The 25,080-nt window shown below is 43.8% G+C and overlaps 3 protein-coding genes across 7 annotated transcripts in view; 2 read left to right on the top strand and 1 right to left on the bottom strand.

Moving 5' to 3' along the window:
* ascc2 (activating signal cointegrator 1 complex subunit 2) overlaps positions 1 to 9,848 on the top strand; it is a 15,225-nt gene extending 5,377 nt beyond the window's left edge. For all 3 annotated transcript variants that reach the window (XM_026186251.1, XM_026186250.1, XM_026186252.1), the window contains exons 7-19: positions 97 to 210; positions 1,095 to 1,207; positions 1,286 to 1,360; positions 1,453 to 1,557; positions 1,654 to 1,722; positions 2,048 to 2,122; positions 3,284 to 3,542; positions 3,708 to 3,904; positions 4,791 to 4,910; positions 8,023 to 8,247; positions 8,320 to 8,410; positions 8,684 to 8,775; positions 8,869 to 9,848. In XM_026186251.1, coding sequence (XP_026042036.1) covers positions 97 to 210; positions 1,095 to 1,207; positions 1,286 to 1,360; positions 1,453 to 1,557; positions 1,654 to 1,722; positions 2,048 to 2,122; positions 3,284 to 3,542; positions 3,708 to 3,904; positions 4,791 to 4,910; positions 8,023 to 8,247; positions 8,320 to 8,410; positions 8,684 to 8,775; positions 8,869 to 9,040 — 1,707 coding nt within the window. In that variant the 3' untranslated portion in view covers positions 9,041 to 9,848. The remainder of the gene's footprint in view (positions 1 to 96; positions 211 to 1,094; positions 1,208 to 1,285; positions 1,361 to 1,452; positions 1,558 to 1,653; positions 1,723 to 2,047; positions 2,123 to 3,283; positions 3,543 to 3,707; positions 3,905 to 4,790; positions 4,911 to 8,022; positions 8,248 to 8,319; positions 8,411 to 8,683; positions 8,776 to 8,868) is intronic.
* rnf215 (ring finger protein 215) lies at positions 9,354 to 22,511 on the bottom strand. Of its 3 annotated transcripts, XM_026186256.1 has the most exons (11): positions 22,176 to 22,506; positions 16,718 to 16,861; positions 16,243 to 16,395; positions 16,020 to 16,091; positions 14,584 to 14,669; positions 13,906 to 13,960; positions 13,698 to 13,802; positions 13,364 to 13,480; positions 12,480 to 12,623; positions 12,196 to 12,298; positions 9,354 to 12,015 (listed from the first exon to the last, which is right to left on the bottom strand). In XM_026186256.1, the coding sequence occupies exons 1-11, from the start codon at positions 22,266 to 22,268 to the stop codon at positions 11,993 to 11,995; spliced, it is 1,095 nt and encodes a 364-aa protein (XP_026042041.1). In that variant the 5' UTR covers positions 22,269 to 22,506; the 3' UTR covers positions 9,354 to 11,992. The 3 variants fall into 3 exon arrangements, with proteins under 3 accessions (XP_026042041.1, XP_026042042.1, XP_026042040.1); XM_026186257.1 differs by lacking the exon at positions 16,718 to 16,861 and having other exon boundaries at positions 22,176 to 22,511; XM_026186255.1 differs by lacking the exon at positions 22,176 to 22,506 and having other exon boundaries at positions 16,718 to 17,084.
* Positions 18,024 to 25,080, top strand: part of LOC113033013 (SEC14-like protein 2) — a 20,956-nt gene continuing 13,899 nt past the window's right edge. The window contains exons 1-2 of the mRNA XM_026186253.1: positions 18,024 to 18,294; positions 24,933 to 25,008. Of these exons, the coding sequence (XP_026042038.1) occupies positions 18,241 to 18,294; positions 24,933 to 25,008 (130 nt within the window). The 5' untranslated portion in view covers positions 18,024 to 18,240. The remainder of the gene's footprint in view (positions 18,295 to 24,932; positions 25,009 to 25,080) is intronic.

Below are 25,080 nucleotides of genomic sequence, written 5' to 3'. Positions count from 1 at the left end.
AATATCCAAATGTCACAATTCCAAATGAAAAGCACATTGTTTCTGTCGGAGAATATTTGAATGCGCTTTTAACTTTTAACACTGTGTCAACTTCAGGTATTTGACACGGTCCTGCAGAAGTGTGGTCTCCAGTGTGAAGGAGCCACCGCTGCAGAGCCAATGAAGCTGAATGCACACAAAAAACCCACTGCCATGACCATGAGCCAGCAGGTCAGTCAGACAGATGTGTAACAATATGCAGTTAAATAAATAAAATACTGAAACATCTGAGATCCATGAAAGAGACCACATCAGGTTGGCTCTCTCAGTCCATTAACTAAAAGAAAGTGACACAGCTGTGCAGGGTGAAGCTACGATCGAGCCTTCGACTGAACAGATGCAGATTTTCAAAGTCCTTATTGGCACATCGTGTTTGTGCTGAAAGGGAAATGATATCCTTCCTATTAAAACCCATCTTAACTGTCGGTTCTCCGAATCGTGTGAGTCGCTGTGAATTGCGGGATGGTATTATCTCCGCCCCTTTCATAAAGGTTGGTCCAGTTTATTTGCTGCTAAATAAGGTGTGAAAGAAGGATTGAAACTCGTTTTTTTTCTTCTTTTTTTTTGAGTACAGTGGGTCACTTCCTGTCGCTGTTTTTAAAAAAAACAAAACATGCTGTCATGTTCATTTGTAGCAGCTGTGGATGATAAGCAGAAGAAAAGCAGAAGAAAAAGCGATTTCATTGGGATTAAGGTTAAAAAAAGATTACAGAACCTACAAGAATCAGTTTGTTTCACTGGTTTGGTCACAGTCTCACAGTGTCGTGCAGCTCTCTTCAAATAGAGCTCAGATTCAGAACCTCACGATAACCTTCTGTTCACCCAGGATCTCTAAGGATCTCTTCCATCTAAAAGCCAGCTGTCTATGAGCCGTGCCTCACCTTTAGTGCTCCAGCCTGCTAAACATAGGTTGTTATTATAGGAACAGATTTTTGCACAGTCATTTCAAGATAAAGGCCTGTACCTCGGTGGTGCAACTGGCTTAACTACTAGGCTGACTACGGTTCTACAGAAGGTGTTCTGATTGATAATATCTTTTATAATTTCTGTCCTAGGAACTGTTAGATATAATTTTGTACCTGTGTGACTCAACCACCACCATCAATGCCTTCCTGGACATCTTCCCCGCAGCCTGCACCAGCTTCCAGTCCCACAGCTTCCTCAGCAGGTAGTTACCCTGAAAGTTTACCGTGAGTCGTACCTCCATAAAACCTTCTCACGATCTTTGTGTTTTCTCTGCTGGCAGTCTGACCTCGTTTTATGAGACCGGTGTGCCTGACCTCGAGAAGGCGATCAGAAAGAGAAACTTTGACGATAAAAGGTGAGCGTCTGCTGCGTAAAGACAAAACCAAACAGGAATGTAAGTGCGAGGGGAAACGTTTACCACCTGAGCGATGACAAACTTTCTTATAGTCTTCAGGAGGACCTGTGGAAGAGGCTGTCTCACTCCTGTCGTAAGATGGTGGAGACGGTGCACCTGCTGCTGCACCACACCTGCCTACAACCAATCCTGGAGGGGTGAGACGCCCAGAGTTTTTGCATGGAGATTAGCAGGATTAGCATTACACGTTTAAACAGACACACCCATTAAAACTTCTACTGGTTTCCTCGCAGGAGAGAAAACATGCAAACATTTGCAGAGGAACTGCTGCAATATTTCACATCATTTTTACCTGAGAAAAGGTGAGATGGACGATTAGTAATTTATCTCAGTCTATAAGCCAATATTATAATAAGCACGTTTTCAAACAACAAAGAAAAAAGTTCAAACAACTTTGCAAGTAAATAATGAAATATTAAAATTAACAGAGAAACTGAATTTCATCAGTTATTCACACTGACTTATTGTTGGAGCCTTTTTTTTTTTTGGAAAGTTTGAAACCTTTTCAGTGTTTTGTCGTTCAGTATACGGGTTATTCTGGTTTTTGCTTGAACTCTCTGATTGCTGCTGTAATGAGAAATATGTCATCAAAACTTAAATTTAACATCTGTTTCTTGTTCCTTCCAGATTCTTGACGGACTACGATGAGCAGTTCCCTGTTGCAGACGACATCAGCCTCCTGCAGCAGGCCGTCCCTGTCATGTATCCTCAGCGCTTCACAGCAGGACATTTCTAAAGGCTGTTATGACTAACAGTAGCCTGAAAGCACTCACGCAAACAGTTCAACAACACATGGCCACGATTTTCAAACGTACAAAGAAAGCTGTTGCTACAGCAAGCATTGAAAGCCTCAGAAAACTGCTGAGCCTTCACTGTTGGCTTTCCCTGTGAGCTATGTTGGTTTTAGACGTACTCATTTTAAGTTAAAATAGTTGACCCTGTTTCAAAGTTCACTAATGCCATTAACAAAATGTAAAGAGACCACCACTGTGGTTTGCATTAAGTTTATATCTGCATTCATATGTGCAGTTATGGAAGGACTGGTATTCCAGTGGACCACACTCCAGGCAGTCACTAGAAAACACCAACTTCCAGAAATAAACCACACTCGGTTGCATTGTGTGGGTTGTGTTGCACCATCCGATTGCTGTAAAATAAAGCGTGCGGCACAATCAGAATATATGCATATTTGTGGGTGAGAGATAAAGAGGCAGAGAGGAAGTTCATTTCTCACGTCCACCGTAAAGAGAAAAGTCAAAAATACCAAATCACTGATTACTACGTTTACATAAAGGGATGTACAATTTATCCTACTATTATTAATTAGTGATAAAGTGATCGGATTTCCTCCTTTATTATATTTCCGGGCTGTTTTACGTGTTCTGGTAACAGCAGGAACATTAGATGGTAGTTTATCAGCAGATTTATGATAATGTTGGAGCATTTATCTGTTGAGCTGAGCGAGTGTGTGCTGCGTGGGCTCAGCTTAGAATAGAAATACAGTGTTTGTAATTGAAGTGAGATCCAGGAGCGCTCATTTGGCCACTTATGGTGACGTATTTTCATTTCATGAAGGACTTTTAACTTTAACTGGGGATAATGCAGTTTATATATTCAACAGTGGCATTATTGCACTATGTGATGTTTTTTAATTAAGTAATTAAAAACATATGAGAATTTGTTTCATCCCTTATTGTCTTCCATTGTAATATCGTAATATTTAAGCTTCTTAGGGTTCAGACTGTTGCTCTGATGGATGATGGGATGGATCTTAAATCTCAAAGCCAGACTTGGGTCTTAGTGTTGGATGATAAAGTGACTGTTGTTTTCCTCGGTACCTTCCTTAACCACCTTTTGCCTCAGTGATGAGACCAGGACGTCTTACTTGCTCCAGGGAGTTGAAAGTGCCTGGGACAGCGTGGGGCGACGGAAACCACAAAGCCAGACTCGGACTAGTCAGGCTCAAGCTTCTGCATCGCTATCGGCCAATCGGGAACCAGCAGCTGGTGCTGCTGCTTCCTCTTTGGCTGGCTCTAAACCTCAGGAGGTCAGAGAGCCAGCAGAAGGAGAGAGTACGAGGGGAGCAGAGGCCATGCTGGATGTCCCTCAAAGAGGAAACAATGTGAGCTCTGATTGTTACCGCTCAATGCACGATTATAGCAGCCCAGAGATTTTCCTTATTTTCTGTCCTATATATCCTGTTAAAATGGCCAAAGTTTTAAATAATTAGGTCAGCAAAGCTACTGCGATGGAGTCTAAAAACAGCCTGCCTTTGACGTGGTTTCAGGGCGCCGTGTATCCAGTGATCGGGGCGGAGCTGGAGTCTCTGCTGTCGTGTATCAGGGACCTACTTCCTGATTTGGGTGAAGGTTTCCTGCTGGAATGCCTGAAGGAATACAACTACAACTCCGAGCTGGTCATCAATAACATCCTGGAGGACCGGTTAGCTCCCAATCTGGCCAAACTGGACCGAGCCATGCCACGGTAACACACTGAGAGATTTATACATAATGCTGATATTTATCATCTGCTCTGTGATCTGACATTTATAGCAGTGTCTAACATAACATTTCTTTATCTAGATAATTTGATTATGTACTTTACTTATGGCATAATCCATAATAATATGGGATCATATGAAATCTGTCACTGAGAGGCTGCAGTGGGCTAACAGGCTGCTCCATTTCTGCTGAGACCACAGGGTCAGTACATCTGAGCCAGCTTGGCTTGAGCCAACAGTCCAGATTGCTGCTGGTGGAATAGTGCAGAAACATATGTTTTATTATCTTCATTCGTGTTTTTAATGCTGCATATTATACTTCCCAACCTTAATAGCCACAGTTTTCCATTACCTGCACACCACAAAGCAAAAATGATGTCAAACTGCTTTGAGTTTGTGAGTTAATTTGACCTTCCCAGCCTTCACATCTAAAGGAAGTAGAATGGGATGTGGTAGAATGAATCCTGAATGTTTTAGGTGCAGACAGATGTTTCAGGGACGCCACATCTGAACACGGCTGCAGATGAAAACAGAGTCATTGTTCTGGAATAAAAATCTGCATGGTGTGCCTACAGAAGATATTTATAGCAACTTTAATAAACATCTGATGCAGAGAAAAACCTCCAAGGGCAGCAGGACGACAAATGTTTTGCTCACCTTTGTGTTACAGCACACATTTTTCCTTTTCATGTTTTTGTTGAGTCTGCAGTTTTGACGTTTGGGGCTCGTGTGCCTCAGTCTCGGTTCTCTGGGTGGTGTTTAGTGATCTTATAGTTTTAGAGTAGAAAAGTACACACGGTCTGGGTTGTGCTGATCAGTTTTAGATCACTGTAGAGTTTTATGCTATCATGTTTGTCGTGGCTCTTTTAGGCCAGTGAAAGAGGAGCTTCCGGCTGTTCTGAACAACAGATCCAACGTATTTGATGGTGACGAGTTTGACGTCTTCCGCAGAGAGCAGGTGGACATGTCCCGCGTCTGGAAGGGCCGGAGGTAAAAGCACACATCGAGATAATCACCGATCAGGAAGTTTTTTGTTTTTTTTGTTTTGTTTTTTCTTTTTGTTTTTTTTTTTTGGCCTGTCCCGTTTGGCTCTTTTGCATCAGAATTATTGTCTAAAGGCAAAGAAAGATGCCCAACGGATTTACTTTACCAAACTGACCATCCCAGCCTTGCCGTAATGGTCCATTTGATTCACCTTTTATTGTTTATTTTATTTTCACTTACTGAATATGGGACAGACTTGACTGGGGGAAAGAAGGGGAGAAAGAAAGAGGGAAAGGGAAACAGCTGAGAAGAGGGACGGGGGAGAAGGGCAAAAACCAAAAACCAACAGAACGGGCAGAGAAAAAAAATGCATATATCAATCACCTGGATCACCTGCTGAGAAAGAAAAAAGAAAACAAGCAGAAGAGAACAAGAGTAATAGAATAAACAACATCACAATGATATATGGGAATATGACAGTAAATACTAAATGTTAAACATTATTGTGCAGCACATAAGATCAACAGAACACAGTGTGCTTTGAGGTAGGAGCCAAAAAGGGTGTAGTTTGTGGGTGTGATCACCCGTGTGTACACCTGTGAGCATGGACGCGCTTGTTTTTTGTTTTTTAAAAGGTTCCTTCATGTAATAATCTGCTAGAGGGTGTGGGGGGGCCACAGCCCCGTCCTCCAGGGCATGAAGCAGGTGTGGAGGAGATCAAAACTCCAGACATCCAGAGGCCCCCAGAACACAAGAGACCAAGGAAGACCAACAGAGGGGCAGCTGCGCCACTGTCCCAGAAAGAGCTGAGTAGAGTCCCAGATGAGGGCTCACTCAGCAGCCGTGGAGCAGAAGCCAGGGGGAGTTGCAGTGACGCGCCCGTGAGCTCCGCCGGCAGCCAGCTGCGCCTGAGTGACCGAGCCCCAGGCCGAGAGGCCGGGGGCACCCCACCTCCGAAGTGGCCCGAGCGAGCCCCAGGCTCCAGGCCCCGATAAGCGGCCGCCAAGGAGTGAGCCAGTGTGTACCTGGACGCCCACCCCTGGACGCAAAGAACCACCAACGCACCGATGTCTGAGGGGGTCTGCCACTGGCAGGGGAAGTGGTGGTAGGGGGAGATAGGCCTCCAAACCTTGGAGGGCCTGAGATGTCCCCAGAGAGGTGGCGCCTGACACCCAACCTGACATATAGACACAGACATACAGGCACACACAGACACAAACATCCATTCCCACCCTCATGCTCTCATATGCACTTACTCCACACTCAACCAACGTGGAGACAGACATAAAGAGACGTTGTACACACGATCACACTCCCCAAGCGTACTCTACAAACCGGGTCTAGGTGCCCCCGCCCCTGGAGGGGGGAACTGCACCCAGACCCAGGTGGTGTTTCCCTTTTCCCTGCGGTGGGGGGAGGCAGACCGCCCCGACTCCGCAGCAGCAGGAAGGCTCCACACTCCAGACCGCAGTCGGACGGCCAACTCCTCCTCCTAGTCCTAGCCCCCCTGCTCCAGCAGGTCGCAGAGAATGGGGGTGGGAGAAGACTCCAAACCTCCCTCCACCCGCTCATTGTAGTGTTGATGCATGTGTGTTCTAAGGTGCATTTAAAACCCAGGAGGGCATGGAGCTACCTGCCAGAGAGCAGCAGGTAAGCGCATGGTCCCTCCTGCTAGCCCTCAATGTCTACGTGTATTTAAAATTGAGGGGTGGGCAACGATGCCAGGGGTGGGGTGTACACCCTGATGGTAATTTGGACTCCGTGTATCGTGCCCACCCCCAAGATCCTATATGTATGTGTAATGAGAGTGTGAGTAATGTGAATGTCTAAGTTGTGGGATAAAATTGAGGCAGAGGCAGCCAGAAGGGGACAGAGGGGGGGGTAGCCTCCTCTGCACCCTGGTGACATACCCCTACTCCAAGGCCCTGCATGTGTGGGTGGTTGTGGTGGAGCGGGAAGAGGGAGGCAGCTGGAGATGGGGAGGGAAGGAAGGGAGGGGCAAGTGACCCCTCCCTGGGGCCAGCTCCCCCGCTGACCCCAGTAGGCACCCCCATACTCCGCGACCCGCCAGGGAAAGGGGGCCCAGGCCCATCCAGACCGGGGCCCAGTGCAGCAGCGCCGCCCGGCCCCACAGAGCCCGGGACAGTCCACCCAACCCCACCACAGAGAAAACTGCACCCACCCCACCATCCACTCATCTTCCAGACTACATAAGACAATAAACACCCAGGCTGAGATCTTCCTCCACCTCTCCTGTATCTCCCCCTCCTGCAGAGGGAGCTCCTGAGGAGAGGAAAGCTCCTGCAAGATGTGACAATCTCCCCCACCAGTTGAAGAGCCCCCCAGGTGGCTCGACGCACCGGCGGCACCCTGCTCCAGGGCTGGGCCCCCATGCACCCACCCGCCCACAACCCCGTCAACACACCAACCAGGACCCAAGCCCCCGAGGCCCGGTCCGGGTCCCAGCCCAGAGACGGAGCGCCCCCAGAACCTCACGCCCATCCCGGACCCACCCAGGGGCAGCCAGGCTACCAGGTCAGTAACCCACGTCCGTCAGCACAGACCCTCCCCTAGTCCCGCTGCACGCAGCCGCGAGGAAACAGTCACCGGAGAGCCAACAGAGCCCCTAACCGGACATGACCGCTACCCCGGGTTGAGCCCCCCAAGGAAGATGCCTCCGGGGAACCCCCCGACGCCCTAAGCCTGTCCCTACCCCCACACCAATCACAACAGTGAAGGCGGGACCAAACTATGACCCCCCACCCCCACTAGGTGATGGAGCTGATCAAAGGAGCCCAGAGCAATTGATCTGATGTGGTGGCAGAGGCTGTATCAAGACTAATGTAATCTAATAGATAATTTCTATATTGGTTAGAATTAAGATTATTTTTATTTTTCCAGTTCATGAGGACTGTTTTCTTGGCTATGCATAGGGCAGTGAAGATCATATGGGAACCGATCGGGAAGTTAAAAAGAAAGTGGACGTGTTTTCAGTGTCAAATCTACCAGGTCCAGAGTAATATGTTCAGATGTTCACTTCTGTGCTGCTCTTATTTCAGGATGTTTGGCTCATAACTCAAACTCTGCGTGCCCTTAAAGACGCTTTGTTTTCCTGCAGGAAAGGTGAGAACGTTCGGGAGATGCTGAACGACAAGCGGCACATAGCGGAGCAGAAAGCTCGTTATCACACGTACGAGACAGTGGTGGACGAGGTCATCGTCGAACCCGGAGAATCCGCGACGGCCTACGAGCTGGACGACTATGACGACGAGTACGACGACACCTACGACATGAACCAAGTGGGCGCCAACGACCTAGACGGAGATTCTTTACTGACCAGAAGGTATCTTTGGTGTCGCTGATTATGATGGAGTGGAGACGCAGCGAGCCGGAATTAATTTCTGTTCCTCTGCAGGCCGTTCACGGTACCGCAGGTACTGAGAAAAGGAAACAAGGAAGAAGACGAGGAGGACGATCAAGACGATCAAGAGGAAGATGCTTCAAAGGTACGGAGATCATTTGATTGGATTTGAAATCTTTAATGCTGTGCGATGATGGAGTTTAGAAAATGTTGATGTTAATCTGTTACCTCACAGCTGCCTTGTTATTACGCGGAACTCACACTTTCCATATATGATTTAACTTGCCGAAGTTTCAGCATTTAAATGGTTTGGTTATTTATGATTTGCCCTCAGCCCCCGTGATCGGCTTTGCACCACCACATTTCTAGAATCCTGGACAGTCCGTGTCTTATTGTTTGTCACTTCCTTTTATTTCAGAGCGCTGTAAACAGGGACCAGTTCGTGCAGGACCCGGCTGTGCTGAGGGAGCGAGCCGAGGCTCGAAGAGCAGCCATGCAGCAGAGGAAAGGGTAAAGACGATGCTCAGTTTGCGCAGGTTCACTCTGCTCAGCTGTTTCCGTCCAACATGTTCTTGAAAATATGTGCCGTCTTCCCTCCTGCAGCTTCCGGCCAGAGCGTTCCAGCAACGTGGCTGGCCGACCCAAAGGACAAGGACAAACCACTGAGACGTTACAGGACCGGCGAAAGAAGGAGACCAACAAGAGCCGTGTAGCCAACCACAACCGGCGCAGCATGGCCGACCGCAAGAGGAACAAAGGCATGATCCCCTCCTGACCTGTGGCTCAACCGCAATGGACTGATGGGAGAAGGGGAGGATGAGGTGTGCGTGAAAGCTGAAGGATCTGGGCTCTGGTGTGGTTCTGGTTTGACTGTGGTTCAGGTTCCAGTCACTGTGAAGGCCGTCACAGATTTCGTTAGTTTTCAGAATGGTTTCGGTAAAACTGCATTTTGGCTTTTTCTTTTATTAAAAGTTGCCAACAAGCTTTACTGAAATAGTTGAGAGATCTGTGTCGTGTTTGAGCCCAAAGGATTTTATTCTATAGTTCAATAAACATCAAGTGTGAGCGAAGGACTGACGATAAAGAATAACATGTAACAAATCATTTTATTATTAAGATCCAGGGTGATCTAACAAAGTTTCTTTGACATCATCATCATCATCGACAAACAGACTACATAGGAATAAAAGGAGGAGACGTTCAGGAGTTCCTTCTGTAGCTGGAAGAACAATTACTGACCTGGAGATCAAGTCTGGAATTCAGCGGCCGACTCGTCCTGTTCGAGCATGTGCGAAAGCTGCTGCACGCGTGTATCATCATCTACTCCGCTCACACCACTGCTGTCCAGACTTCACCATAAATGAGGAAACTCCAACTCATAACGATGCTGTCGTTTGTGTTTGGAAGCACTTTCTGCAAGGATGGTCCTCGTGGAGAACTTCCTACACACTGCCATGCACACGCTATTTTCTATTCAGCGATGAGCTTTTTGTAACAATTTCAGCACAAAGTTATGCTTTTTGGAGTTGGCATTGCAAAAAAACATCACAAAATAAATACAATAAAACTATATGTTTAACATACTTTGAGTTTGTGGTTATTGGCAAAGTTTGGAAATAATTAGATTAAATTCCCGTTTTGCAGTAGGAACACACTTCAGAGTAAAAACGGTGATAATTATCTTCAGCTTTGGTAAGTACACGGCTTCTTTTCTGTGTTTCAGCACTGCAGAGATTTACTTTAATCACAGTTTGGATATGTCGTCTTCCAAAGAGCTGTTTGACATTTTTACTTAAAATCAGGTGAGAATGTTGTTACTGTGTTAGTAAATTGTACGAACCTACTGCCATTTACATCAAACACAGGGACAAAAAAACCAAAACTCAACTATGTCCAAACATGATTAAATCTGCCTGTCAGCACCTCTGCACTTCATTAACTCAATAGTCTTGGCTTGTAATCGAAAATGTAAAAATGGTTGTGCAGTGGATTTAGTTCAGTTTAATTTCCATATCTAAGTATATATACATTATTGTTAGGTAAACCTCTGGGAGAGAAAACTAAAAAGACAGACAAAAAACAGATGACCCTCTTATGAGCGGAACTTGGCAACAGTGGAAAGGAAGAACTCCCTTTTGACAGGAAGAGCTCGCTTCATCTGGACTTTCCCTCCAACCTTAAATTGGATAAACTGTTCTGAAAAAGAGATGGACCGACAACCCCACCCTTGAAGGCGTTACATGTAATGTTCAGTCAATTCTAACCAGTTAACCCTGACCTGTCCCAAAGCCTCTGGCCCTGATTGGTTTCTGTGATTTCAGGATTGGACAGGAAGTGATGTCGGTCCTCCGTTTCATTCGTTTTCCTGTGGACAGACTCCAACACCAGCTTTTGGACTACAGCTGTTAACAGACTGTCCTGATGCCTCAGTTAACCTGGTGTGTCAACATGTGAGCGACTTCCCCACCCGTTGCAGATTCTGGGTGGAGCACAGACTGTATACAAAAGTCCTGTTGCATAAACTGCTGTTTGCCCACTACCTGACGTTTTATTCAATAAGACTTGAAAGTGACAACAGGGTTTATGAAAGCTAACAAAGAAAGAGAGCTGAAGGTAATTTTAAGTAGATTTTTATGCAACCAGAACTCTTTCTGGAGCCACAGAGGAGAGAGAGATTTAAGGCCCGTCCACAGGCTACATCCAAATTAGCAGCCCTGCAGCTCATTGGTAAGGAAAGAGGATGGGCCATAAGCTAACGAGGTTCTGGTATTCTGATTCTTTAGGATGGAGCCAGACTTGCTGTCATTTCAGTCTGGCTTCATTTTTTTTTCTTTTCTTTAAATCTTAGAAACACGAGTGGAATTCTTCTCATCAAACTGCAGAATTCAAATTTCCCAAAGATAATTCATTTAAATGGAAAATAAGAGCTGAAAAGACACTGCAGCAGATCTATGATTTGTAAAGTAAAACTGTAGCAGCTGTGAGAGCACTCGTTACACAGAGCTTCATAAAAAGGGACAATATCCTTCTATGCTGCCAACACAATCCTACCTGTTCAGCATCACTGATTGTGCAGGTGAAACTAAACTGGCTGCTGATGTATGCTAAGCATGATTAATTGCAGGAAAAATAAATAAAATGGTAAAGGAGGAGTTTAAGGATGTGTTTTTTTCCCTACATGATACCAGCTGGTACACACTGACTCCTGCACTACGACTACAGAAGCTCTACAACTACCACTGAACTGCAAAGTACCAAAGACGACCATTTTTTAAACTTTCAGTCCTCCCTGGTTGTTGGTTACTGACATCATTTTGACCTAAAGTGAACCAGGTGATCAGTACATCCACACTAAAAACATAAAAGCATTGAACGCCTTTGCACCAGCAGCTGACTCAGATACTGAGGTTGTCAGTTTTTACACATACTGATCCCAGAAACAGTTGCATTTGCTGCTGTTTACACACCGAGTTGTACAGTAACGAGATCTCAAGAAGAAATTCTGTTCACAGATAACACGACCAGTGGGGAACTTCGTAGTACTGCTTTAAACTACCACTGTATGTTGTAGAGGTTAAAATCTGATGGCCGGTCAGCAGCGACGACAAGTTTATGCTCCCAAATCCACAGCTGGAAGGAGGAAGTGTTGAGGTCGCTTTAACCAAAAACAAAAAATAAGTGTCACTGAGGTCGGGATGTGAACCGACTCCCCGAGATGAAACGACTGTTAGCTGTCTTTGCAGATGCTGCCTGGAGAGGAAAAGATTCAGACACACATTTCAGTCCCGGTCGTGAAAACGATTAGACTGACAAAGACTTGAGACTTTAAAAGATCAGCCTTCTTCCACTGCAGACTAAAGTGTTTTACTACAAGTAATTTTAAGCCTTTACAAGAGGATGACAGAGGCGTGTACGAGTGTGTAAACTCACTGAGGATGCTGCGCTTGCACAGAGGACAGGTGTGCTGCAGCAGCAGCCAGGGGTCGACACAGTCTCTGTGATACTCGTGAAGACACGGCAGCACCCGCAGACACTGAGACGACATTTTATAGATGCATCATTTATTTAAATCACAAAGTTAGCCAAAAAGCAGAGCGTGTTTGACTATTTACTCTCATCATTCACAGTCACTCCCTTCTTACTGAATTAAACAGAGTTATAGTGTGTGTGTGTGTGTGTGTGTGGGGGGGGGGGGGGGGGGGGTGTCGGCTGACCTGGTTGTTGTTAAAAGGCTCCAAACAGACGGCGCAGGTTTCCGCCTCTGCCAGCTGCGACGGGTCACACCAGGGTTTGGGCTGACGGTATCGTTTGGTCTTCAGGGATGACATCCTCTTCAGAACGTCCTGTTTGGGAAGGAGCTGAAAAACACAGTTCAATTCAATTCAATTGTATTTATATAGCGCCAAATCACAACAAAAGTCACCTCAAGGCGCTTCATGATACAGAGAAAACCCAACAATCATATGACCCCCTATGAGCAAGCACTTTGGCGACAGAGGGGAGGAAGAACTCCCTTTTAACAGGAAGAAACCTCCGGCAGAACCAGGCTCAGGGAGGGGCGGGGCCATCTGCTGCGACCGGTTGGGGTGAGAGAAGTAGCCAGCAGAACATCTCATGTACCGCTGATTTTTATTTCTGTGTGGGTGTAATTGTAGAGACGTTAGCTCATAGTATTAGATGACTTGAGGTGAATGTTGTTGTGATTTTAGTGTTATATAAATAAAATTTAATTGAAACTGCACGACAGAGGCCTGACTTAAAGTTCTCCTCACAGACAGCTTTTGTTTTGTGTAGGCTGCTTTGTTGTGCTCTTTGCCTCGAGCCTCTGTACTGCGGAAGTTTACACATTTGCTTAATGAACGCAAGGTCGCCGATTCACTCCCAGCCACACACACTGAGGTTACATCAGGAAGGCATCCAGCATTTAAAAATATCTGCTCTCAACTGTTCCTGAGAGCAGATACCTCAGGAACAGTTGCTGCTGTTTGAATCTTTTATTTGAAAGGAGCAGCCAATCAGAAAAACTTGGCTTAAAAAGGGGGGGGGACCCGAGGGGCTGTGCCAAAGCAAATTTTAAATAAAAAACATAATTGTCTACCTCTAAGTCGTCGTTCAGCTGGCGGCCTTGGTACTGCCAGCGAGCCTGAACGATGACTCCTGTGCTGAGGATCAGAGCCACCAGGAGGACGGTGTCCCACAGCTGCTGCAGGTACTTCTGTGAAGCAGCAACAACACGGATTCCTCTACATCACAAACAAGAAAAGTCTTCCAGATAAATTAGCTTATATTTCTAATTCTGTACCGTTCCATCTAATCGGGTTATCTTGACAAGTAGGAAGTCAGAGGTTTAGGCTCTAACACGAGTTACTCACTCGGCTCCTATGCAGCAGCTTAAAAGCAGACGTGTGTTTGACTGTGTCGTGTTTGCCCACCTGGACCTGAGAGTTGGTCTCGCCGGTGCAGATGACCCCCTGCCACTCCCCGTAGCGACCTCCTCTCGACCGCCCGCAGCTGGACCACAGCGTGAGCGTGGCTCCCTGCCCGAACACACAGCAGCAATGCGCTCACTGTCAGCTCAGCCTGTCATCTGTTCACTCACCACTGGAGGGTACTAACAACTGAGATGGGTGTGGATCTCACCAGGTTGTCCTGCAGGATCGTCCTGTATGTGATTTTTGCCGTCGCCTGAAGGCCCCTGTGAAGAGGTCGGTGCAGATTTAGGTGCCGATAAAAATCATCTGCCACCTTCCAGTCCTCCTGCTTTGTTTGCATTTTTCTCCATTAGTGTTTCCAACAACCAACAAGCGCAGACTGTATATCAATGATGGCTAAGAACATCTGCATCCTCTCTCACGGGCAGCAGAGGGTGACATTTGTGACATCTACTGGACTCAATCACTACTTGTAAGTTTTTTTCATACAACACAGTGCTTGTATTGTGAAATACGGACACACTGATGCTGCCATTTTCAAATCCACATAAGACACATTTGACATGAAAGCCTATCGATAAATTGTAAACATCTCGCCTTGATGTGATTCTCCTGTCTCAGTGAGGCTGTTGAAATTGAGTGTGGCAGAACCTGAGTTTACTGCATGCATGCTTGAAATACCCTTGAAACCCATTTTTAAGGTAAGTTAACCTCCCACTGTTACTTTTTGAAGTTGTTCTGTGAAACTATGCAGGGCGCATTCAAATTAATGCACAGTTTCCATCAGCGTTCCGTCCCTCTGGATTGCAAACACATGTGCCATTATATGCAACTCACACTCATGGACGCATGTATGCAGCTGCATCTCTGATAATCAGGCACTGACCTGAGCAGTGCTCCGATCAGCTTGGTCACATTTTCTGATGTCTGGATCACAATGATGGGCTTGGACAGCACCTGGGATAAATCCATCTACAAACAGGAAAAACAGGGTTAAGAATTCAGCAGACTGAAATGTAAACACAGTCAGAGCTGTGCAGTTGAAAAAGACTTATTTAATGATATCTGCATGTTTCCATGCATAATGGTGGCTCTTCAATTAAGTTAGATACAACATAAAATACTATAATAGTCTCATATGAGAAAATAGAAATAGAGGTTGCGGCAACATCAAAAGCGGATTTACACAGTAAACCTAAAACAGCCACCAGCATTATTACTGTCAATGATCTGATAAGAAGCATGCACAGAGTGCAACAACGGCACATTTGGCTGGGCTGTTATGAAAGAAAGGTTCAAAAAACAAAAACCCTTTTCATCATGCTGTGTACTGCATGTCCTCTCACTGGCTTAATAAACATTAGATTCGGCCTCTCTTGCAGACAAAGAGTTAGCTGAGGTGCTTTGTGATTTACTAAATTATGAAGCGTACTTCCTAAACGATCAACACAAAAAGGTAAATGACACACAGGTTCATGAATGTCAGGAAATTTTGAAGAAAACAAATGTATGTTTCTCAGGTTTTCAGGGTCAGAGTTCATGTTTCAGGTCCAAACAATTCTCTTCCTCCTCATCGCCTGAAGAATCCCAGCAGAGCCTGCTCTTGAAGAGGTCTCCTCCTGTAAAAGGGAGTTCTTCCTTCCCACTGTTACCAAAGGGTGTTCACAAGGGGTCATCTGACTGTTGGCGGTTTTCTCTCTTATACTGCGATCAGTACAGTTACATCTGAGATCATAAAATAAAGCAGCAGTTTGGCTATGATAAAACTATTAATGATGAAGTTGTATCAAACGTGCCTCCCCGCTTAGATGTCTGCTGGGAGGGAGTAAGATGTGAGGACAGGGAAACGAGAAAGGCAGCTGGGTTACACTCATGGGAACTGTAGGTGCTGCTCTCAGATGATCCTCTCAGTTTCACTCTTCTTGAGGGATTCATGAAGAAATCCAAAAAAGCTTCTGCAAAGACATCCTTTTATGTTGTTGTCATCTCTGTCGCTTGGGGACTTCACTGGACCTAAACCTCAGATCTGTTTCTAATAGAATGTGAACATTTGAACTGTTGTTATATATGCAGCCATTTTTATGCCTTGTCCTGACACAGACTGGCATGAGGATGTTCACACTCCAGCGGCACTTGCAGTATAACCTGCAACTTTACTTTCAGCCTGTAACTTGCATCGGGGTCATGTACATGGACTGGCACATGTAAAAATAAGTCAAATAAGGAAAACGTCTGAGGAAGTTGCCGTACAGTTATGATGGAAAAGATGGAGAAACAAGATCCGTATCAACTACAGACACATCCTTCTTTCTGAATTTTTACCTCACTGACGGTGTTTTGGTTGAGAGCCAGAATAATCAGCGCCGACGCTCCGAGGACCAACGCTCGCTTCATCTTGAACAGAGAGAAATCGATGTTACCTTTCAGGTTTAACTAAAATACTTCTAAAATACTGAAAACAGACTGATCACAGAACTAAAGCAGAAAGGCAATGTGGAACATGTGAAAACTAAGCAGTTGACTGAACTGTACAAATACCACTCACTTTATTTACCACAGCATCAGCGAAGGACTCCTGGTTCCCAGTCGAGGCTTTGCTTTCGTCTATCTCCACGGGCACAACCCCGATCCACGGCTCCTGCTTCTTGATGTCAGCCTCGTCTTCTCCTTCGTCCACTGGTGTCACCTCATCTCTAACCTAAAGACAAAGGACAGGGAAACAGGCTGAACATCTGCCCTGCACCAGGGTGGAAGTTCTGACGGGTGATTGTTGATCTGTTTTTAATATTAGTACATCTTCTTTTATCTCTTTTACCTGAAAGGTGTGATTGGTCCACATACAAAAAAGGCAACACGTTAAAGTTAAATTTTTCTATCTAAAATCTTATTTTAAGCCAAAAAAAATAAAACGTAGTTAACAAAACAAATTGTTATTTTGGGCTCGTGTCACCCGCATGTACCACTCTATTAAAGGACCAGGACAAGAGCCGAGCAGCTTTGACCCCCCCAGGCCCACTCACCAGGACCAGGTCTGCCTCCAACTCTTCTCGCTCCTCGTCCCGCTGCTCGGAGCTCCCACCGCCCAGGCTGGACTCAACCACCTCCCCCTGGAGCAGGTCGCTCGCATCTGGCCGCTGTTCCAAGAAAACCTCTACCAGAGCAACCTGCTCCGCCACCGCCAGCAGCCCCGGCCACCGCAGCAGCAGCAGTAGCAGGAGCGGTAACGACACCCCGAGGCAGCACCAGCGAGGGGAAGCCATGACCCCCAAAACAACACAGAGGAAATAGAGCAGAAAACTGCAATAAATCCACGGTTTTAATCAACTGTCAGACATTGTTTTGGAAAAGCCGTAGCGCTTCCCTTCGCCAGTTAGCTCGCAGAGCCCCGGAGAATGTAAACAAGAAAAACAGCTTCCGGTCGAACCCGGAAGCTGCAGGATAATTATTCTCTTGCATAGGAAAAACGCAAAAAAGGCCCTTTAGACAGCATCGACAGAAATTAAATCACATGCTAATGCTGTTGATTAGCTATCGATGTATCACACTGGTTATGAACTGCCAACTTTAGCATATGACTGTTTCTCACGCTAGCGTACAGTCGCTGAGCTTTTAATTTAAACAGAGACGAATAAAAACACCGAGAGAAGTACTCTCCCACACTTCCTTTTTCGCTTTAAAGCTAGGACTCAACCCTACAGCTAAAGTTCCGTATAAAACATTTTCAAAACGGCCTGGTGTTTATACTAAGATGGTGAATAACTAAATTCCCTTTATCAAAGTCTAATATTTTTCAGAAAGCACTGGAGATAAAAATCAGGATCTTTTAACAAGTTCATTTTCTCACTTGCCCGGTACGATATAGGATAGCACACTCACACATTATTAGTTTTAATGATAAATTAAAACGAATAATACGCAGTTAAACATAACTTTATAAAAGTGGCATAATACGCAATAACTTAATTTAATTAACGATGTGAAAACGCTTATTGTATGTGCGCATGTGCAAGATTTGTTGTTAATTTATTTTCTTTTCCTTTCTGTCCCGACAATGTCTTACCCAAAAGGGAAAAAACACCTACTATTAAACGTTAAAGAGCTTAAAATTCTCAGTGTAAGGCCTCGTAGATTAAATTACTTTACTCTTTATTTTCAGCTGATTAGCTCGACAATTTAATGGCGAAAGATACATTGAATAATTCTGTATTTAATAACATGATTTTAATAGTGAGTGAACCTATGAACAGAGAAGGCGGGGCTTCTGCTCTCCGTGGCCCCTCCCTCTGCTGCAGAATGACGCTCCTGTCATTTTCCCCTTTTTCTTTGGCTGAGTTAGCCAGCTGGGCTGGATCTTTAAGCATAGGGTAAAAACGGGCGGTGTGAGAGCCGTGTTTACATTTTTCCCCCCTCTCATACGTTTTGCACCACCGAGCAGTGTCACCGGAGGATAGCAGGACGCTGAGGCCGTGGATGAGCATCACGTGGAGGCGTCAAAGACGGAACTTTGAAGGAGCTCTGCTGTCTTTATCCACAGGTCGGAGGCATGAGCGGGAGAGTGGGAGACCTGAGTCCTAAACAGGCTGAGGCGCTGGAGCAGGTCAGTTTCATAATAATAAGAGTTTGATAACGCGACTGAATGGGGTGATGCCTTCACTCTGGCCTTATCTGTCTTCATCTGCTTCGCTGTTTTCACAGTGTGTGGTTTCCGTCACAGTGTGAAACGCTCTAATAATGTGTGTAGAGGCTCACAGTGAGCTGTCACAGCATGCGCACAGACGCTGTCCTGCATTTATTTCCTTTCTAGCCCATATATCACAGTGGAGTCTCCTCTGTCTAATTAACCGAAAATATTAAGGGTTTATACGCAGCACTAATGTTTTCTGTTAATGTTAGCCATATACTGATGTGTTATTGATCAGCAAAGAGACTATGGAGGAAGGTTAAATTTGCTAAACTAGATTAAATTTAAATATCACCCAAGTTTGACACTGTGGTGTCTTTATTTCCTGTGAGTCTGTCAGTAAGCCACACTTTATGAAGGGCTTATAAGGATTTTTTTAAATTATTGTCAATTTGAACCCGTTTCTCTCTCCACTCTGAAGCGTCTAATTGATAAATTGAACAATACTAACTGTGTACATGATGCTCTCCCATCCCGTATTGTTAAGGATTGTTTCAGTGTAATTGGACCTTGTTTATTGTCCATATTGAACTTCTCCTTGCTTTCTGGCTATGTACCTTCAGCTCTCAAGCATGCCATAATCCAACCTGTTCTAAAAAAAAGGAACCTTGAGCTTAGTGATTTTGCCAATTTTAGGCCAATTTCTAAGCTTCCCTTTCTGGCTAAAATACTTGAGAAGGTGGTTCTGCTCCAACTGCAGACCTACCTTGATGAGAATAATATAAATGATAAATTTCAATCGGCCTTCAAACAACATCACAGCACAGAATCAACATTGCTTCGTGTTTTCAATGATCTCCTACGAATGGCTGACAACGGACGCCCCTCATTCTTAGTGCTTTTGGATCTATCATCGGCATTTGACATGGTTGACCATAATATCTTATTAGCGAGACTTGAGCACACTGTAGGCATCAAGGGCGCTGCCCTGGATTGGTTTAAATCCTATCTCTCCAATCGGCTCTCTACGGTACATCTGGCTACATCCTCTTCCTCGGCTGTACCTGTTTGCTGTGGTGTCCCCCAGGGATCTGTGCTGGGCCCTACCCTTTTCTCATTATACTTGCTTCCTTTAAGTGCCATCTTTGAGAAATACCATATTGCTTATCACTATTATGCAGATGATATCCAGCTCTATTTTGAGCTAAACGACGATCTTGCTCTGTCTCTGAATAGCCTCCGAGAATGCATGTCTGAGGCCAAGAAGTGGTTGTTGTCGAATTCTCTTATCCTTAATGAGAAGAAAACCGAGATTATGATTTTTGGTAGTAATGCTCTTCGTGCCAAACTCCGGGATGCCTTTGGTTTTCTTAGTTGTTCTCTCTCTGATACTGTCAGGAATCTGGGTGTCTTATTTGACAGCTCCTTTTCACCTGACAAACAAGTGTCTGCTGTTGTCAGATCTAGTTTTTACCAGCTTCGTCTTATCTCTAAGGCTAGGCGCTATATCCCGCATAAAGATCTCGAAAAGCTCATCCACGCCTTTGTAACGTCGAGGCTAGACTATTGTAATTCACTTTATTGTGGTCTCCACTCTTCCCTTTTACAGAGATTACAGACAGTTCAGAATGCTGCAGCTCGCATTCTAACTAAAACCAGCAAGTTTGCCCACATTACTCCTGTCCTTGCCGATCTGCACTGGTTGCCTGTCAAATATCGTATTCAACTTAAAATTTTGTTGTTTACTTTTAAAATTACTAACAACACTGCACCCAGCTACCTTAAGGACCTTTTAAACCCTTATGCTCCTGCCAGGGCTTTAAGGTCATCGTCACAGTTACTGCTGGCTCAGCCCAGATCTCGACTTAAGACTAGAGGTGATCGATCGTTTGCTCTTGTCGCACCTGTGCTGTGGAACAATCTCCCGATTGGCATCCGGGCATCTGATTCTATTCATTCTTTTAAATCACAGCTTAAAACATATCTTTTTAAACTTGCCTTCTCCACCTTTTAATTGCTGGTTTGTTTGTTTGTTTGTTTGGTTCCTGTGACCTATTGACCTCTTGTATTAATTCCCTCCTATCTTTCTATTGGTGTCTTTTATTATGGTGGTACAGCTTTTATCTTGCTATTACCCATGTGCTGTAGTCATTCTTATTGGTAGCTTTTATCTATGAACATAACTCGTTATTTTTATTTATCCGTTATCAATGTTTGAACCTTTTATTGTTTTATGTAAAGCACTTTGGTATGCCCAAGGCTTTTAAATGTGCTCTATAAATAAAGATGATTATTATTATTGTTGTTGTTGTTGTTGTTGTTGTTGTTGTTGTTGTTTTAAACTTGATTATATTTTGATTTTTTTAAAGATCAGAATTCAGCCCATAGAATAAGGATGGCGTTGTAGCAAATAATCAGCTAATCTGACTAAGAAACTCAGATTTTAGTTGCTGTCTAAAACCCATTAGATAGTCAGTGTTCAATACATTTAAAATCCTAATATTTTACAAGCCAGTGATGTTCCAAATAATTATTTGTGTATTTGCAAAAAAACATTTGTATCCATATTTAAATGAATGTAAATGACTTTTTGGCCTATAATTTGCCAAACAACGGACAAGTAATTCTGAGACAGAAAAAAGGAGCTGCAGTTAGTTTTTGGCACAGTAACATTTACGTCTCACTGACATTAAAAATGTCCTTTTCTCCATCTGTATGTAAACAAAGTGTTAATAAAAATATATTAAAACGTCTTTTTTAAGATTACCCCTGTGCTCGTCGGTGCACATTTTCCACCAAGAAGTGAGAGTGGGAAAACATCACTGAAAAACAATAGGTGCTATTTCAGATTTATAGTGCTGTGCAAACGTCTTGAGCCATCATCATTTCTTTATATTTTGGGGCTGGTGATGTCGGTGATCTTGTCTAAATGAATGGAATTATGAACTTGGGAAAGTACAATCAGATTTTCATCCACCATACAAAACCATCTGGAAAGCATGTGATTGGCAACGGCTTCGTTTTTCAGCATGACACTGATCCCAACCACACAGCCAGTGCAGTAAACCCATTATGGATAGAAAACAAACAAACAACACCAAATGGAGCACTAGCAGTCATGATCGGCCTCTCCAGAGCCTGGATTTCAACATTATCATTGCAGTGTGGGATCATATAGACAGACAATGGGAAACAAAAAGCCACCAACATCTAAAGAAGAGCTTCGAATGTCCTTCATGAACCATAGAGAACTATTCCTAAAGACGTCAAACCAAATATTGACTTTCAAGCTCCTGTTTGTGCCTTATGTTTCAGTAAGTCATTGCACCCATTTCCCATTTTTCTAACAAATTATTAACTATAAAGAAATCTGATGTGGCTCAAGACCTTTGCAAAACATAAGTTCAAACTTCAGTATTATGTTTATTGTTCAAACTAGTATTTCAGACAGTGAAACAGTGATTTCCTTTAACCAATAAATTACATAAATTACTTTTGAAACATGCTGCGGTCATTGAGCTGTCAAGAAAAATAACATTTTTTGTCCTTGCACAGGTTAGTAACAAGTGAGCATATCCTGAATAATCCTTCTGACTCTTAGGGTCCCTGTAGTTTACAAAATGGACTTAATTTTGTATTTGTTATGACAAAAAAACAGTAACTCATCCAATAAACCCACAAGGACAGTGTTTTACTGGAACATTTCTGGATACAGTTATTGGTTAACAGCTTGTGAGCAGCTAATCACAAGCCAGTGAGCTTGTGGTTTCACAGTCAGATCCACCCTTTGTCATGTGATGGATTGTGTAGATTACTGGACTCATCAGATGGAATTAATTAAGGAAGAAAAAACAAACCTTTATGTTTGTGTTGTTTAAATCCAGCAGGAAACAAATCACATAAAGCCAAACAGGAGCAACACAATGGAAAAGCCACAGGCAGACAAACATTCAGTTCAGTGTAGGCAATTAGAAACACCAGGGTACACAGCTGAAACCAATCAGGGAAAACAAGACAAGGGAAGCAAAACTGAATATAGGGCACAAAAATATGGAGAATATCAGAATAAAACAGGAAGGAACTTAACATAGCGATGGAGACTTAACTAGACACAGGCAACACGGGTGAGGAAGGGTGAACTGAGACAGGGAACACAATACACACAACAGTAACTGTAAAAAAAGGCAGAAGAGTGAGAACACAACAAGACACTGAGAATTAAACTGAAGAAAGTTTATAATAAGAGAACTTAAAGGTCCAAAAACACAAAACACAGGGTTCATAACACGACTGCCCTAAATGATGGGAAACGTCACAGTGGGTACGGAAATTTGTTTATGAAAAAACAGGCTCTGCCACGACTTTCTCGCAAAATAATTCCTTTCTGGATAAATAAACATTGAAAAAAACAAAAACAAAGCAGTTCTTAGTCATTAGCAACATTATCAGCTGCACCCCATTAAGAGCAGTCCTGTTGGAAGACCACGTTCAGCTCCACATCTGTTATCATATGATGTCAGGGGTCTGCTGTCATTCATCATTTAGCTGAAGGGAAAGTCTGTTATCTGCATCTATACACACTGCAAAGTGTACGATAAGGCCAAAAGTTTATGGACATGTTCTATTAGTTCATATTAACCCTCCACAGCAGAGGTCTCTGCTGCAGGGCAGGAGTGTTTTTACAGTAAGAAAGATTGAGACATATACTACACTGTTATGATAAAGGTAGATAAATTATACATAGACTAGCATTTCTACTGCAAGGCTCCTTCACCGAGTCACACCCACATTCATACAGTGCTTTTATCTTTGTTGATCTGTGCGCACACTCACACAGCATCAGGGTTTAGTAGTTTGCTCCAGGCGATCGTGGTGATTCCAGCTTTACTAAACAGCCGTTTAGTTCCATGTGTCTTTAAAAGTTCACTATTATGTGAACATTGTAATCCACATGCAGTGTGGTATATTGCTAAAATTGCACATATTTTTCTAAAATGATCTCAGGCTTATTAAATTAAAGATGGAAATTAAAGATCTCATTAACTGTCATTTAAAATGATGGGTCATGATCGTTTTAATCGAGTAACAAACCAAAAAATAATAAAATTGTTTGCTCTTCTTTTCTCAGTCTGGTGCTGTGAAGCATATGAGATGCTCCTGTGTCTCTTATCCACATCCGTTAAGTTATGGGTTTATGGGAAGTTTTGGTGCTGCTGAAAAAACTGATTTTCATTGCCTGGCAAAGTATCTGATTTAAACTGTGGGTGCAAAAAAACGTTTTAGTGATTTATGGTTAAAACCAGCAGCAGTTACTGTAGGTTTGGTGCGTGGACAGAAGGATGTGACTTTATTTCTATATATGAAAAGACATTAAAATACATACAGTTAGACCAATAAAATTGTAGGTTTAATCAATATCTTTTTACAGCAGTGGTTTTCAGTGGTTGAAAAAGTATTTCAGGCCTGAGAGGTCGGTTGGGTTGTCTGGCTTTCTGGGTGTGTCTCGTATTTTGCCGGAATATGGTGTTAAGTGGAAGGTGTGTGGATTTCAGGTAACGTCACGTGATCAAGGTGACACACTGATATCAGGACACTTGACATGTTTCAACATGATAGTGCACATAAAGCCAGGCACTTAAAGAACTGGGTTTATTATTTCAGAACTGAACTAGTCCGCACAGATACATGAAACCTCCACCTCATCCAACACCTCAGGGATGGACAGACACACTGACTGAGCTGTAGTGGCTGTATGGGAACAAACTCCACCATCCTAATGGAAAACCTGACCATCCTGCATTTTGCAGCAACTGAACTTTTAATATTTGCCGTTTATTTCTGCCCTTTGTTTTACATTAAACTGACAAAACCAGCGATACAAATATTTCTTCTTTGTTTTAGGAAGAAATCTGACAAATCCATCCTCCATCTGTTTCTTTTCTCAACAAATACTTTTCTATGATTGCAAAACCTGCAGCCACACCCCCAAGAATTAACCTCCTGCACCAACACGGGGTTGATTTGAGTTTAGATGAGCTCTTTTATGGGCCCCAAACTTATTATTTGACTTGATTTTATTTGCATGTTTTATCAGTAGAATCTGCTTATTTCAAAATAAACTTGTGCCTTATCTGTTCGCATTGATAACAGATAAGGGGGAGAGCTGTTATCAATGTGATACAATGAGTTGATACATTGAGTGAATATAAATCATGATACAGCAATTTTGCAAAGCTTGCATTCACATTTATTTGTGCCAGTGACTCTTGTAAGTCACAATCTGTAGAAAGGAATCAACCTGCATGTGTTGCAAGGGGAAATGATTCCATACTCGTCCTTATCTATATATATTTGTTTGACATGCTGTTGGCTATAAAGTAAGTTTAGAGCCTAAAATGTCACGTGAGCCTGCCTCGGGCTCTGCAAACATGTTTACAGGCATCAGCTGTAATGGAAAATAGTCATTAAGTCACAAGATTCGGTGACACACACCACTGTGAAGGAAAACCTCTTTTAAGTCCGGTTTTCACTCCCAGGCTCACAGCTGGAGACATTTAGTGAAACGTTTCCTCTGAAGTCATATGCCTCTTCTTTTCTCCCGTGTCTGATTGCAGTTTCGAGTACGGGTACAAGATATTCTTCCTCAACTTCCTGCACAGCATGACCACTTCCTCTTACGTTGGCTCAGAGGTGAGTTTACTACCACTTTGCATCTGTCACTTCTCCCAAACTGAAAATGGCAAAAAGCAGAAGTTTTCCCAT

The sequence above is a fragment of the Astatotilapia calliptera genome, chromosome 12 (genome assembly GCF_900246225.1).
Source record: "Astatotilapia calliptera chromosome 12, fAstCal1.2, whole genome shotgun sequence".
NCBI lineage: Eukaryota > Metazoa > Chordata > Actinopteri > Cichliformes > Cichlidae > Astatotilapia > Astatotilapia calliptera.
Note: the sequence above shows the minus strand (reverse complement) of the source record. Positions and strands in the feature narration are given on the sequence as shown.